Raw genomic sequence first — 16,413 nt, forward strand, 5'->3', positions numbered from 1 at the left:
AAATTAAAACCAAGAAAACGTTTTCTGAAGTCGCCGTTTTTAGTCTTCATGATTTATAAACTTCTATACTAGTGATCAGGATTACTAAAACAATTACACTGGCATGCAAACCACTGGGTTTTTCTCTCAGTTTACCCACATCATCTCTGGTTAGAGGAGGATACAGAGCTGACTTTTTTTTTTTTTTTAAAGATTTTATTTATTTATTCGACAGAGATAGAGACAGCCAGCGAGAGAGGGAACACAGCAGGGGGAGTGGGAGAGGAAGAAGCAGGCTCCCAGCAGAGGAGCCTGGTGTGGGGCTCGATCCCATAACGCCGGGATCACGCCCTGAGCCGAAGGCAGACGCTTAACCGCTGCACCACCCAGGCGCCCCTGAGCTGACTTTTTTCTTAATATATATACTATACACAAGCAGATGACAAAAACTACCTATTATTCTTAAGGTTCATTTCAAACTGAAAACTTTTACAGCAGGGACTATATTTCATCTTCAGATATAGCAATAAAATGGTATGACTTTCTTTTTAAACAGAAGCCAGTATGAAAACGAACATTCCAAAGTTGTTATGCAATTGGTGTATCAAATGGACAAATGTCCTCAACTTCAAAAATGTATGATCTTCTGATCCTTACGTAATAAAATGTCCTTTCCTTTACGGTACCCACATATTTCTTCCCTTGAGAGGAAAAACTGTAAATATTTTGTAAAACTACAGATTAATCACTGGAAACTTAGAAGAATAATATTCCACATATGAATGTACATTTTAGAGTTTCAATCTGTTACTCTGACAGAAATGGAATGATGCTACCATGTTTCTGATACTGATACTTCTGAGTAGATATTTCTCTACTCTTTTTACACGTTCAAGATAAACATTTTAATAGACTCGTGCTCCAAATGTAACCTGTGCCACCATGAATTAATTGAGTCTCAACTGAGCAAGGTCCATGTTTCAGTCAGCACACATTCAACACAATAGCAGTTGACATCTGTCCAGGACTAACCCCAGAAGTCCACTGTATGCCCACAGCACCACCAACACAGGTGGCTAGTAGCCTAAGAAGAAACACTAAGTGCTACATTCAGTCTAGTCAGGACAAAAGGACGGTTCAAGTGGTTTTTGCTCTATGTCTTAAGAGTAACCAATTAGGTGCGGTTTACCTGTGAGGTATCCTGCTGTTTGTGACTCAGAAATAAACAAATCATGTTTCTGATCTTTGAAGGCACTCCAGACTGAAGAACGAGACAAGATTTCATTCACCTAGGGAAGTAAAGCAAACTCTTTGAGCATAAATCAATTAATAAGGACAGGGTAGTGGAAGACAGAACTAAAGAGAAAGAGCAAACTTCCAAGACAAAAGGAAGAAGGTCAGCTGAGGAAGACTCCAAGATGGAGCGAGACCTAGCATTCATCAAACACTCTATACCAGGCACTGGGAGAGGCACATCTTAAGCCAGACCCAAAAAAGTCCCTAATAAGTAATCTTCCCTCTAGAGTGGAACACTGTTATTTGAACCTATAATTTACTTGCTTATTTGTAATTTAGGCAGGAAGATTTTCTTGTGATAGTAACACTGGCTGAGCATGTGGCATGAGCTCATGAAGTATTCCCAAGGACAGGGTCTGGGGAGAAGATGCAACAAACTCAAGCTAAAACCTAAAGCAGTCTTTCAAATTATGGGTTGTGACCTGTTAGAAGTTTATGAAATCGATTAAGAGGATTGTGATCAGCATGCTCGAGAAAATAGGTTAATACTGAAAGCACCAGAGTCTCACATGTAAAACGGGTAAATACTGATCTGGGATGTATATACATATATGAGTACAGAATATGTGTGTAGAGTGTAATGGACTAAGATGAAGGACATATTTCTGTGTTATACAGATTTAAAAAAAAAAAGTTTAGGAAATCCCAACTCAGAGGCTGTCTTTCACATATCAACATTCAGATCAAATATTTATTGAGTACCTCCTTATGTGGAAGCACAATGGACACAAAGATGAGAAAGACAGCCTCTGTCTCTGAAGTGCTTACAGTCTAGTCCTGGTGGAGGAGACAGGCAGCGCCAGATAATGTGGTGGCAGGCAACAGAGCAGAGATATACACGGGGCCACACAAGTCTAAGAGACTCCCTGTCCCAAGCTGGGAAGCACCACCGGAAGTACTTACTTGGGAAGGTGGTAGAGGAGCTGCTATTCTGAAAACTATCACACCTGTTTCCTCCCCCTTGAGATTAAAAGAGGGTGTCAGGGTTACTTGGCTAATTTCATCAACAGAAATCCTGAGGCAGGTGGAAGGTAAGACAGCCGCCTACACATAGTACACAAATGTGCCTCGGCTTGGCAAGTTCAGAACCCCCACAGGAAAAAAACCCCAAATACTTCTAAACATATAGTTGATGACTGCAGCAAGATATGTGGCCTCTCTTCTTTAGTATTACTTTAAAATGTTCAAGTGGTGATACTGACAGAATAGACAATGGTATAACAAATGTTTCTTCAGGGAGACTCTACACAAACACAGTGGAATCACTAAAAGACAATTTAAACTTATGAAAGAACAATAGTGGGTAGTAACAGTCCAAATGTCTTGGAGCACCTGGGTGGCTCAGTTGGTTAAGCGTCTGCCTTCGGCTCAGGTCAGGATCCCAGAATCCTGGGATCGAGTCCTGCATCAGGCTCTTCGGGAGCTTGCTTCTCCCTCTGCCTGCCACCCCCCCTGCTTCTGCACGCTCCTTCTGGCAAATACATAAAATCTTAAAACAAAACAAAAGAAAACAAAAACTCCACAAATGCCTATCACCAGATGAATGGGTAAACAAACTGTGGCATATACATACAAGAATATTTCAGCCATAAAAAGAAATGAAGCATTGATACATGCTATTAACATGATGAACCTTGAAAACATGGTAAGTGACAGAAGCCAGACACAAAAGGTGGTGGAACTATATGGTTCCATTTATATGAAATATTCAGAATAGGTGAATTCACAGAAAACAAAGTGGTGCTTGCCAGAGGGGGGGGGGGGGGGGGGGAGGAGAAATGGGGAGGGACTGCTTAATGGGTATAGAGGTTCCTTTTGGGATAATGTTTTAGAATTAGATAAGGTGGTGGTGGCACAACACTGTTAATATGCTAAACACAAATTGTTCACTCTAAAATGGTTAATCTTATGTTGTATAAATTTCACCTGAATCTAAAAAAAAGATAGAGCGAGAGAGCATTAGTAGATAATGCTGGAGGATAACTGAATGAGGAACTCCTCAGAAGCAACAATAACAATAAAGCCGAAGAGGAAAATTAAATAACTGGGCCAGCTTGAAGTCAGCATATGCATGTGGCTGACCCACACTGTAAGTGTTAACAAAGAAAGAGGATAAAACTAAAATGGCATTTGGAAATGGCATTATGGGATTGTTAATGAATGTGGTTATCACTACCCAGCAATAAATCCTAAAACTAAACATTAACCATGGGGCGCCTGGGTGGCACAGCGGTTAAGCGTCTGCCTTCGGCTCAGGGCGTGATCCCAGCGTTCTGGGATCGAGCCCCGCATCAGGCTCCTCCGCTATGAGCCTGCCTTTTCCTCTCCCACTCCCCCTGCTGTGTTCCCTCTCTCGCTGGCTGTCTCTATCTCTGTCGAATAAATAAATAAAATCTTTAAAAAAAAAAAAAAAAAAACTAAACATTAACCTTAACCAGCACTAAATGCTCAATATTCTTCTATGCTGAAGAATCTCAGCATTTTTCTTCCTGAAATGTACAACATGCTATCAGTATTCAAAAAAAGAATCCCCTCGAGTGACTATCCTACTGTAACCAGCAAAACTGCAGTCACCCTGTGCAGACTCACCTGTTCTCCATGCTGCAGGCTTCGAGTCATGGCCTTGAGAGCTTTAACGATCTGAGCCTTAGTGGCTGCTGGGCTGTCGAGATTTTCAAGGCCAATGCCTTCGAGTAATTTTAAGAGGTATGGGACCAAATCTACTTTCAGGGCCTAGAAGAGAATAATGAGCATATATAAATATGCCAAAAAAAATTCACTGAAGAAACAATTTCACCCCAGAACCATACCTGGAAGAAGACAACCTCCTTTCTTTCATTTCAATGTAAATAAAGATTTCTTCTATAGATCTAATGATAATGACACTCTTATTTAATGAGATTTTATTTCATGCCATCAACTGCTCTAAATGCTGTAGACTGATTATTTTACTTAATCCTCACAACATGTAATGACATAGGCATTATGATTATTACTGATGGAAAAATCATCACACAGAGTCTGTAAAACCTGACAGTCAGAGACAGTGATGGAATCTGTATGTAGGCCCACAAAGTGCAGAACAGGACCTTTTAGCCACTATACTGGGCTGCTTCCTCTCATCACACCATACTAATGGGCACATAATTCGAAGTATCTTAATTTTTTTTTTCACATTTTCTTAAAACATCAACCTTTGCATTCACCACACATTTCCCATCAGCCTAATAAAAGCTAGATAATACTCAGGTATCACAAAGTTTCCACTACCCAACTGAAGCTCAAAGGGAAGAGGTGGAAGTTACCAACATTTAGTGAGTGTACCTCCCTTTATGGATACCATTCTCCTACCAACTCTGTGAGGAATCAGAACTATTTCACAGATGAGGAATCTGAATGTTCTAAGTTATGTGTCATGCCTAAGGTCAGAGCCCAAGTTCTTTCCAATACACCAACCCCCTCCAAGCCAACTGCAAGCTGGAACTTCAGAGCTCCAATTACCTCCTTGAGAGGTACCCAGAACATCTAATCTGCCTGAATGAGGGACAAGTGGTAGGTGGGGACAGAAGATGTAAGAGGGGCGCCTGGGTGGCTCAGTTGTTAAGCGTCTGCCTTTGGCTCAGGGCGTGATCCCGGAGTCCTGGGATCAAGCCCCACATTAGGCTCCTCGGCTGAGAGCCTGCTTCGTCCTCTCCCACTACCTCTGCTTGTGTTCCCTCTCTCGCTGGCTGTCTCTCTGTCAAATAAATAAATAAAATCTTAAAAAAAAAAAAAAAAGAAGACGTGAGAGGAAAAGGGGCTGGGAGAATTGCAGGGCCGGATATAAAGATGCAGGGCCTTGTATTAAGGCTAAGTGTGTCAGCTGTCACTGTCATCTGGCAGTAACGGGAAACCAATGAAGAGTTTTTAAAATGAACGGCGGCCCAGTTACATTTAAGAGTTGTATTTTAAAAAGATCACTTTTGCAATGGTTTTTGTTCCTTTAGTGTCTGTCTACTCTACACTGGTATCCACCAAGTCCTATTTACATTAGGTGGGTCCGGAGTATCTTTGGAAAAGAAAATAATCTTGGCATGTTTCTTAAACATGACTTAAGAAATGAAGGCATCAATAAACAGAGTGAGTCTTTCCAAAGAGGAGGAAGTAAATTTTACAAGGCAAGCTAAGAATAAATGCTTGGCAGAAAACCAAAATTTAAAATTTAAACATCACAAAAGTACTTTGAAGTTTTTTTGTTTTTGTTTTTTTAGAGAAAGCACGTAGGAACAGAGGGGGGAGAAGGAGAGGAAGAGGGGGAGAGAGAGAATCTCGAGCAGTCTCCACACCCAGTGCAGAGCCTGACATGGGGCTCGATCGCACCACCCTGAGATCATGACCTGAACCAAAATCATGAGTTAGACGTTTTAACCGACTGAGCCACCCAGGCGCCCTGAAGCTGGTAAGATTTTTGACAGTTGGTTCACCTTTATCAGTGTGTGTGTGTGTGTGTGTGTGTGTGTGAATGTACATATACGTGTATATATACATACGTATACACATAGATATATATATGTATGCGCCAGTATGTATGTGTATATAAAACATAAAATCATGCATGCACAAACCCCCAAGTTACCTCTCTACCAAACCTAAGTCGGAGAAACCAAACCAGTGCCAAATAATGAAAATCTATTTGCTTGGTATGTTTGTTTTCCTATAACAGTACTGAATCTAGAAAGTCACTTACTTGTGCCACTAATTCACTCTGCTCCTTCTGAAACATTCGATTAATTGCTTCACAGGCTAGACCAACAGTATCTGGTCGCTTTTTCATTCCATTCATCAGCGGGCCAATGGTATCTAAAGATGCCATGGCTCGAACACACAGCTAAGTGTCCAAAAAAAGGGGTTACTTGTAGAACAGCATTATTTCATATAGCACAGTAAATACAATAAAATATATGCAAAACCTCCATTCAGCTCAAGTCTAATAATGAACCCAAATTCAGTCTCCTATTAATTATATCTTTTTGAATTAGTTTAAGAGTTGTTACAATACTTTGGTTCATATGCAGAAGGGCACATGGTAGGAAGGGGATTTATTCTGCAATGTGCATTAATCAGGAAGAGGAGAGCATAAATAAATTCCAGAATTACAAGCTACTAAATACATTCATAAATACCTCATTTTCAGACAGGGCATGGATAACACGGATGGCACTCTTAGGAATGGCATTGTTCCTATGATTCATCGCCTGGATCACTTTGGGGAGGTGGCCCAATGGTGGGACCTGGTCAGCCAGCTGAGGCTGTGCATTGAAGAGACATACTGTGGCCATTGTCAAAGTTTCCAGAGTTTCTCCCTGAGGGTGTAAAACAAACACACAAACAAATTATAAAAGACTGACAAAATAAGTCCTAAACATCCTTGGAAATTATCTGATATTCTAACCTAGAGATCTATAAATCTAAGCACTGATTTTTGAAAACTGATTCACAAATCCTAAAAAAACAACAAACTTCCCGTCTTGAAAAAAGGCATGAATACCAAGGACTTTAAGAATGTCATATCCTAATCAAGCAGCCTTTCACTGGGCCACATCGTATCTCATTTCTGTTGCAGGTTTAAGAGGTCATCTCCCGAAAGACATTACTAGAAAGTTTAAATCAATGTTATAGAAATGTCAGTATCAGGGAACATCACTAGTTCAGGAGAATGCAGAACTCAAGAAATTTGTTTCCCAGTTCTATTAAAAATCCTACTGAACAGGTCTGGTTGCCACAAGGCACTTTCTGTCGTGGATTGCAAAGACCTGTAACTTATACCATTATATGCAGACATACACAACCACAGCATCTTAAATGAACATGGAAACTGAGATGAGCCCACAAAGAAAGCTGATATGAGGAAAATACTGTGTTTTTTTCCCTAAGTTTCTGCTTTTTGAGGATTTCATTTTTTTTAAGGAAACTATATATGTAGTAAAAATCCTAGTAAAGAGAAAACATGACTATGGAAAGTGACATATGCAAATATTTGGTAAACTAGTAATTCTTCTGAAGTTGTGCTAAGCTAATGATAGTAACGAGTAATTTCTAGGTACTTGACAGGTGCCAGACATTATGCTAAGGTCCCTCTATATATCAAAACTCACTAAAACCTCCCCCTTAGGGACAGGTGCTGTGATCTATCTATAAATGAGGCAGAACCATGAAGTATTGCTCAAGGTCACAGAGTTAGTCAGTGGTGGAGCTGGTACTGGGGTCCAGGACCACCTAATAATACAGCCTGGGCTCTTTATCATGTTGCCCCATAGCCAGCCTGTTTAATATAACAACAGTCACGTATCTCAATTATTTTTAATCTAACGTTTTAAATAACAAAACCTTACATACTACTAGGATTTCTGACTCAACAAATGAAGACCAAGGCTACTTTCTCACTCCTGCTTCCCTAGTAGCTTTTGGCTTTGAACATAAGTACTAGGTTCACTCATAGTTACTTCTCCTGTCAACATCTCTCATGAGAGTCATCCCAGTCATATATGGAAAGCTGAGTGAAGAATACCCCCTAGCAGGACACACTCCCAGGGCAGTACTGAACATTTAGGTTTCTCCTTAAAATTATATAGTCATTGGAAATGGGGTGGCAGAAACCTCCTTTTAGAGCCTCTGTAATTGTTAGAAACAGCATTCTGTCAATAGACATCTCCAACTTTGGTTCAGAAAGAACTCTTTTACTAACGAGTTTCACTTTCAAATGCTGCAAAAAAGGTGAATGGGTATATTTGAATTTAAATGTGGCTGCTATATTGAAAGAGGTAGCCAATTCTTAATGTATGGCCAATGAGGACGGTGTTTTAACAGAAACACCATCAGTATATTTAGGAAACTGATCAAAATGTTTTGCTGCTGGCTGAAGCTTACATGTGGATTGTTCTTCTCCAGGAGCTCAGTTAATTTTTCTAATAGTGCAATAAGAAATTCTCTGGGCTTTCTTAGAACCCACGCTGGTTGTGCAATGAAGATTCTCAAGAAAACTCCTCCAACAGCAAGTTCACCCTCTGCTTCTCCAAACACCACAGCAAAATCTTCAGGCAACTTTAAAGAAAAAAAAAAAAAATCACAGTCAAGTCACTTAACCACTAGTCCAACATGACACAAAAAATGCAAATCCCATTAAATGCTTATCAATATAATCAAATTATAATTACTGTAAGTTTTATTTTCCTTAATAAAATTCAAAAAAGGTGCTCCGATTAGTTACTTAGAAAGTGTATATTCCTATTTTTAAATTTAAGACCTTGTTTTCCAGGGGAATACTTAAGTGTCTTAATGACAAAATATCTAACAGTCATTAAACTGACTCAGTAGGAATTAAAAAACAACAACAAATCAACAAATACAGTAAAATGCAAAATCCCTTCCTCTGAATAAAAGTATATTTTACCTTCCAATTCACATCAGGGTTGTCTCGCTGATTTTTAAAGTGCCTTGGAGGGGGGAAAAAGAAGGAGGGGGGATATCAAACTTCAGTCACAAAATACACTTTCATTAACCTTTAGAATAAATATTAGAGAGGTGATGGACGACGTGGGAAACATCTGTCCTTCTTGGAGATTTACCTGAAGGCTTTACTTACTCTAGCATCATTTCTCTAACTGTTGTAGATACTTTATCTCTGGAGCTATCATTCCAAATCAACTCAGGATTTTCATGCGTTCCTTCAAAAATATGTACAGCAGCTTCAGGGTTGTCTCTCATGGCATCCATAAAAACGCTTGGCAGAAATTTCATTAATGTAATGCGGACCTGTTATGAGGGGGGTTGAGAAAGATAAAAGACCTATTGGACAGCTCAGTGTTTGGTGTGCTTTGTATTTCTCTAGGATGGAATAGTGCTGTATTTGTGGTATGGCTGATTTGGGCCATAACTATTATCCAAAGAGATCAACCTTGGTTTATGCAAAGGTAACTTTAAGAAGTCTCATATGACCCACTCTTATGTACCTATCCAGTTTCATTTCTTCTCTCTGCTTCGAATTTAAGACCCTTGAAGAAATTCAATATTGCCGATGCATATACTGTCTGGAGGACACCTTGCTAGATTATGTCTCACACACATAGTTTCTTCTTCCCAGAATACCCTTGGTTGGCCTGTCTCTCCAATTCTCCCCCATGCCACCTACCCTTACAAACAAATTTTTCTCACCCTGCCTTTGTGCCTTTCAAGTGCATTTATTTTGCAATACTATGTTTTATATTATACTGTGCCTTTTTCCAAAAAGGACTTAAAATGCAGCTTTAAAAAAATACAGGGGTGCCTGGCTGGCTCAGTCAGAACATGTAACTCTTGCTCTCGTGGTCATGAGTTCAAGCCCCATATTGGGTGCAGACATTGCTTTAAAAGGAGGGGGCAGTAAACATAATACCTCCAACATACACATAAACACATACACACACAAACACACACTGAAAATTAGTTTGAGGCATAAAGACAAAGGGAAAATGAAGGTTGGGAAGTTAAGTTTTCCCCTGAGGTCTTCACATGATTTTCTCTTCTTCATATCACTTAAGCCTGTGCTCAAACTTACCTTTTTTTTTTTTTTTAAGGATTTTATTTATTTGAAAGAGAGAGAAAGAGAGAGTGAACACAAGCAGGGGGGAAGGACGGAGGGAGAAGGAGAAGCAGACTCCCCACTGAGCAGGAAGCCCAACACGGGGCTTGACCCCAGGATCCCAAGATCATGACCTGAGCCAAACGCAGATGCTTAACTGACTGAGCCACCCAGATGCCCCTCAAACTTATCTTCTGGAGAGCTTCCCTGACCTAGTCTTTCTCACTCATTGCTTGTATTCTCAGCCCTTGGCAAGCAGTAGATAGTCAAAAACTTATTTGCATGTAGACTAATATAAAGTCAGTACACAAAGGAAACATCAAAAATTCTACATAACTGATAGTGACACACTACAAGTTTAGTTCTGAACTTCCTAAGCAGCCAATGAACTAAAGGAAGCTATGTCGGTTATATAATAGACAGCATTCACAAAATAGGAAGCATTTCACTTTTCTTGGTCATGAATGAATTCAAATAGGAAGTGCTCACTCACTGATACTATTGAACATTTAAGTAAAACAATTTATATAATGCGAAGTCTTTGACTATAAGACTCAGAGTTACATCCAGACTACTCAGTTATTTGAGAACAGGAATTGCCACACTAGGAGCCAAACTTGGCCTGCCACCTGTTTTTGTATACAAAGTTTTACTGAAACACTGCCACAACCATTTACAGTTACTGTCTATAGCTGTTTTCCTGTTACAATGGCAGAGTTGAGTATTTGTGAAAAAAATCAGATGACCCCAAAAGGATAAAATATTTACTGTATTTTTTCCTTTATAGAAAAAGTTTACTGGTCCCACCCCCACCTCACATCATGTATGGAAATTAACGCAAGTGAATCTAGGACGTAAATCCAAGAGCTAAAACTGTGTAACTCTAGTAGGAGGACACACAGGCATAGCTCTTTGTAACTTGAGATTAGGCAATGGTTCCTTAGATATGAGATCAAAAGCACAAGCTACAATAGCAACCAAAAAAACAGACTAGGCTTCACTGAAATTAAAAAATTTTGTACTATGGGGCGCCTGGCTGGCACAGTCAGTTCAGCGTCTGACTCTTGGCTTTGGCTCAGGTTGTGATTTCAGAGTAGTGAGATCGAGCCCTGCATCAAGCTCCATGTTGGGTGAAGAGCCTGCTTGGGGTTTCTCTCTTTCTCTCTACCCCTCCCTCACGCTCCCTCTGTCAAATAAATAAATCTTTAAAAAAAAATTTTGTGCTTCAAAAGACACCATAAAAAAGAAAAAACAGAATGACATTCACGGAATGAGAGAGAATATTTGCAAATTATGTATCGGATAAGGGACTGGTATCCAGAGTGTAAAAGGAACAATCACAACTCAATAGTAAAAAGATAACCCAATTAAAGAATAAGCAAAAGACGCGAAGACATTTTTCTAAAAAAGATGCACGAATGGCCAATAAGCACATGAAAATATACTCAACATTAGTCACCAAGGAAATGCAAATCGGAACCATGAGATATCATTTCATACTCACCAGGGTGGCTATAATCAAAATTGATATCTAATAACAAGTGTTAGAGAGGGTATGGGGAAATTAGAACCCTCAGACACTGCTGGTAGGAATGTAAAATGGTGCAGCCATTTTGGAAAACAATATGACAATTCCTCAAAAGGTTAAACAAATAGTACCCTCTGATCCAGAAATTCTACTCTCAGAGAAATAAAATACATATCCACATGAAAACTTGCACACAAATGTTCAGTTGCATTATTCAGAACAGCCAAAAAGTAGGAACAATTCACATGCCCATCAACTGATAAATGAAAAAGCAAATGCAGTGTATCTATACAAGGGAATATTTGGCAATAAAAAGGAATGAAGTATTGAAACTTGCAACAGTATGGAATAACCGTGAAAACATGCTAAGTGACCACCCAGTAACACATACTGTATGATTTCATTCATATGAACTGCCCAGAAATGACAAATCTAGAATGTAAGCTGGTGGTTGCCAGGTGCTGGAAGAGGGGGAATGGGGAGTGACTGCTAAGGGGAACAGTTTTTTTTCCTGGATTGCTGAAAACTGACAGTGGTTACCCAATCTGTGAATATAATAAAACCACTGAACTGTTCACTTTATATGTGTGAACTGTTTGCTATGTCAATTATATCACAATAAAGCTGTTAACCAAAAAGGAAAAAAAAGTTTACCGATCCCAGTTCCAAAATATCTTCCTGCAAACCATTCAATTAAGGAGCTGGTACTTGTATTGTTCCTATACAAAAAATTTAAGTGTAAATATATTCACCTTGATAAAATTTGTCCCTCACGTATTTCAAAGGACAAAAAATTACTAAAGAGCTCAAAGTCAACTCCAGTACGTTTAAACAGCTAAAACACTATCACGTAATATTGGATATCACAACTATGTGCTACCCAACTCTAGCTTTAAGAAAACTTGATATTAAATATCAATATTCATACTTTTATGGACCCCTTCTATAGACATCCGAATGTAATCCCCCTCATTAACCCTTGTGATGACAGACTGTTAACTTTATTCCCAAAGTAAAACTGTTTCAGGGCCTGTGACACATTCACAATATTCATATCTAGAGATGAGCCAAGGGAAAAAACCTAAATCCAGATTGTTTTATTGATGTAAAATCGACTCTGGAAGTGGGGGCTCAGGGAGCCTTTGAGTCCTGACACATTTCTCTGAGGCGCTAGCTTCATGGGCTAGCAAAGACAATGAATCCTTCAGTGAGCACTACTTCTGCTGAAACTGTGTTAATAACAGAAGGAGTTGTTATTCCATCCACCTGTGTCTGGATGAAATTCTACTTAGAAGCATTGCTTTAACACATTCCTAATCTACAAACAGGACTATGTTTCCAAAGGTTATCTGGTCATCTCCAGATTCTGGACAAAAGATCTCCTTGCAAAACGGAGAGGCTGTTACACTCACATGCCTGTATGGACTTACTTTCCGAGGTGATGTATCCTTACTAACAAAGATGTGGAGTGTGTAAGAACATAGATCACCATTTCCCTGTCACTAGCTGTTTCCACAGGCCAATCCTCACAGTGTCACAGTCTAACCTAATTATCTTCTGTCAAAACTTACATATACTTTTGTTCTTTCTTCAAAGAAGGAAAACAGTATAACACCATAATCCAAACACGGTCTTAAGACTTTTCAATTCTAATACAGGCTTCTCCAACTATAATTTTTCTCAAAGTAGTCAACATAGAGTAACAACTTCAAGTACGTCAATCTTCCAACTTTCACATCAGATCATGTCCTTATCCTCACCATAAGACTTTGGTACACTTCATGAAATCAATATCAAAGTAACAGAGCTTAAATAACTCCTTTCTAAGGACCTATTTTGCGCTCACCTTTGGACCTATTAGTTTGTCTGCTGTCATTTTAGCAAAAAGTTCTGCTGTTTGGGCTCGAACCTGTGGATGTGTTGAATTGCAGAACATATCTAGTAAGTAAATCAAAGCTCCTATGAAAGAAAAAAAAAGAATTAGCATTTATACTATAAAGAATATGACTTTTCTCATCAGCTGAACTCATTTTCAACTTTATTTCAACTTAACGCAGTATGACTTTTTTTTTAAATTATAAGCCTTCCAAAGCATTCTTCTAGTTTATTAGACTGCACAAAATAGTTCAAAATAAGCTTCACTTATTCTGAGCATGACTGGATGAGAAAGCACTCTATATATTACCTTTTGCCATTGCTTCTTTGATTATTTTTGTGCTTGATGTCAAAGCATAAAGAGTTTCCAAAACAAGCTGGCGACCTGCAGGGTAAAAGATATTTCAAGGAATGTATCACATCATCACATTAGCTGACATTTACTGGGCATCAGCTCTGTGCCTGGCACTGACCTAGGTGTTCTACAAAGGGTATCATACTTATCTCTTCACAATAACCAGCGATAGGTATTATCATGGCCTTATTAGGAATGAGGAAGATGAGGCTCAGTTTAAAACAGTCCATGGTGTCACAGCTAGTGAGTGGTATAGCTGGGTTTTACACAGAGGTCTTTCTGACTCCAAACTTCACACTTGTAACCACTGTGCCATACTGTTTTCCTACCTTATTGTTCACTACACAGGCAAAATCTTCTCACCTCCTGGCACTACCCTGAAGACACTGGTCAGGCATTGAAGATTTTTATCTGGTGCTACAGCCTTAGAGAAGTGAATAGGAAGCAGCAGTTGCAAGACACTGCTCCAATCTAAGACATGACAGTATCCTTCTGGACACAGCCTACACACCTCTCATCCCTTGCCATCAAAGTATACTCAGCTTTCAGAGTCAAATAGCAATGACACACAGGTGACCAATGGGGTAAGAGTTGGCAAAAAGGCTGGAGGCTACCAAGTATTAGGCTGACACTGAAGCAACAACAAAGGCTGGTCCCTGGGCTGGGCTCCATTCACATACAGGAGAACACAAATTCAAAAGGAGGTTCCTAAGAGAAGCAACAATACTTTACTGAAAATGCGCCACTGTTAAAACATAGTCTCAAAGGTAAACAAGTCTTTGGAGGGGATACAGGAAAGTTAAATATTTTACGTATTTAATATCCCTTAGCAAACAGTGGAGACAGATAATTTAGTCTAAAATACAAATGACAGCAGAGTAGGCTGAGATATCTAGATGTCAGCCATTTCACCTGCAAGCTTAAAATACTGATTGGACTATAGTTTTCCAATTATGATTTTTGTAACATTCTTTACGTCGTCAGTGTTATTTTGCATTGTTTGAAGTCTCACAAAGCTACTGAAAACCAATAAAAAAGAAAAACTAAAGTTATTAAGTATGACATAAATAATGTGCAAATGACTTTCAAATGCTGTCATTTTAGAGAACGATTTCAAATGTCATTTACTAAAGAAAAGAAAATTATTCAATGGCAATTCAACTCCATTCAAGTCACTGAACTTGCACTATTGTGTGCAAGGCACTAAGGCATAAAATGAAAAGAGGCAGGTTCTTATTCTCAAGGAGGTGGATAGCTGTGAGCCAAGCAACATGGCTCCAAGGGGTTGGCAGAGCCAAGTGAGCAACGTATTCTGATAGTCAGTGATGAAGTTGGAGTTATACTGCAGTTGCCTTTGAAAAGCAATCTCAAGGTTGATTCCAGCACAAACACACACTAGTATGTTAGACAACCACATAGTTTAAAAGGAGCCTATATCAGTGCAGGGTGTATTCAAGAAATAAGATAGGTATATTTTTAAAAACTGATCTCACCTTGGTGGTAATAACCTCTATCTGCATCAAATCAGTAAAGGACAAATAATGCAGGATTGAACTCTAAGCTGAAAACAAGGTAATTTTTATCTTAAGCATTTTTTCCTATCATCCAAGACCAATGATATTTCTTTATACACCATGGGTCAATTCTCAATTACTCATGTGCATACCATACTCAGAAAATTGAAAAACCTAGGTTATTTTCCTTTGCTTTTGGACCTCTCTTAAGTTTCAACTTCTGAACTGGGAAGACAACTTTAATATAAAGAATACCACTTAAAAGATTCCAAAGTAAATACGGATACCATGTTTTATCAGAGGTTTTCTATTCGCTATGCAACTGCTCCCTCTATAGGTTGGTCATGCTGTGGTTTCCAAAACTCAGTTCATGAAATATACCTACTTGATGGTAATGAATGCAGAAGAGCCAATAAGTTGGACAAAACCATTGATTCAGCAATATTGTTGACACAATCTTGGTTAGATGTCACTATATTCACAACCTGAAAATTAAATCAACAGGACATTAAGAGTTTGGGAAATAATTCTGGACCTACGTAAAATTAAGTCCAATTAGTCAGACCTAAGTAAATTTGAAGCTTCACAAAAGTGAAAAAAATGTATGGAAGGGAAAATAATTTTTAAGAGTTTAATTTTAAAAGACTGGCTTTATTACTTTGATCTTTTGTGAAATAATAAAAATAATTAAAAATGTTAATGCTCATGTATGTATTATATATATTAGCTTCCTATTGATTTAGACGTAAGAATTAAATGTAATAATCTAAAAAATACTTTAGAAACAAGTCACCATCTAGAGGTTATTAAGAAGCATTCAATCCGATACTGGTTCATGCTCCAAAACTATGTATTCCAATCACAGAACTGGGGTGGGGAGTGATTAGGAAGATAATGATTATCACTACTGGGACAGACTTCTTGCTTTTAGAGGGAGAAAGTAAATGTCTTCAATGCCCAGCACAAAAGATTTAGTTTATCTTCCTATTATAAAGAAACAGGCATGTTTTTCTTTCAAAGAGGATGACCTCTCAAGTCTAACTTTTATACTCTACACCTAAAGATCAATGTCACTTAACTTGAACCATGTGGTCAGCATCTCAAACCAACACGTTAGATTTAATAATGTTCATTTGAAAAGTTATAAGGTACATGGAGGAATTAAGTAGAGAAACACGCTTTTCAATTAAAAGAACATGCTTGTTAAGATTTTTTGACCAATTTAACATGTATTATTTTATTAAAAAAATCTTTTAAACCAAAATGCAAC

At 38.6% G+C, this 16,413-nt stretch overlaps 1 protein-coding gene across 2 annotated transcripts in view; it reads right to left on the reverse strand.

Moving 5' to 3' along the window:
• DNAJC13 (DnaJ heat shock protein family (Hsp40) member C13) overlaps positions 1 to 16,413 on the reverse strand; it is a 119,689-nt gene that overhangs the window by 5,582 nt on the left and 97,694 nt on the right. For both annotated transcript variants that reach the window (XM_040636812.1, XM_040636813.1), the window contains 10 exons: positions 15,529 to 15,628; positions 13,585 to 13,659; positions 13,246 to 13,358; positions 8,897 to 9,066; positions 8,705 to 8,747; positions 8,182 to 8,355; positions 6,438 to 6,617; positions 6,002 to 6,142; positions 3,865 to 4,008; positions 1,169 to 1,268 (listed from right to left, as the gene is read on the reverse strand). In XM_040636812.1, coding sequence (XP_040492746.1) covers positions 1,169 to 1,268; positions 3,865 to 4,008; positions 6,002 to 6,142; positions 6,438 to 6,617; positions 8,182 to 8,355; positions 8,705 to 8,747; positions 8,897 to 9,066; positions 13,246 to 13,358; positions 13,585 to 13,659; positions 15,529 to 15,628 — 1,240 coding nt within the window. The remainder of the gene's footprint in view (positions 1 to 1,168; positions 1,269 to 3,864; positions 4,009 to 6,001; positions 6,143 to 6,437; positions 6,618 to 8,181; positions 8,356 to 8,704; positions 8,748 to 8,896; positions 9,067 to 13,245; positions 13,359 to 13,584; positions 13,660 to 15,528; positions 15,629 to 16,413) is intronic.

This window comes from Ursus maritimus, unplaced genomic scaffold (genome assembly GCF_017311325.1).
Source record: "Ursus maritimus isolate PB19 unplaced genomic scaffold, ASM1731132v1 scaffold_20, whole genome shotgun sequence".
Taxonomy (NCBI): Eukaryota; Metazoa; Chordata; class Mammalia; order Carnivora; family Ursidae; genus Ursus; species Ursus maritimus.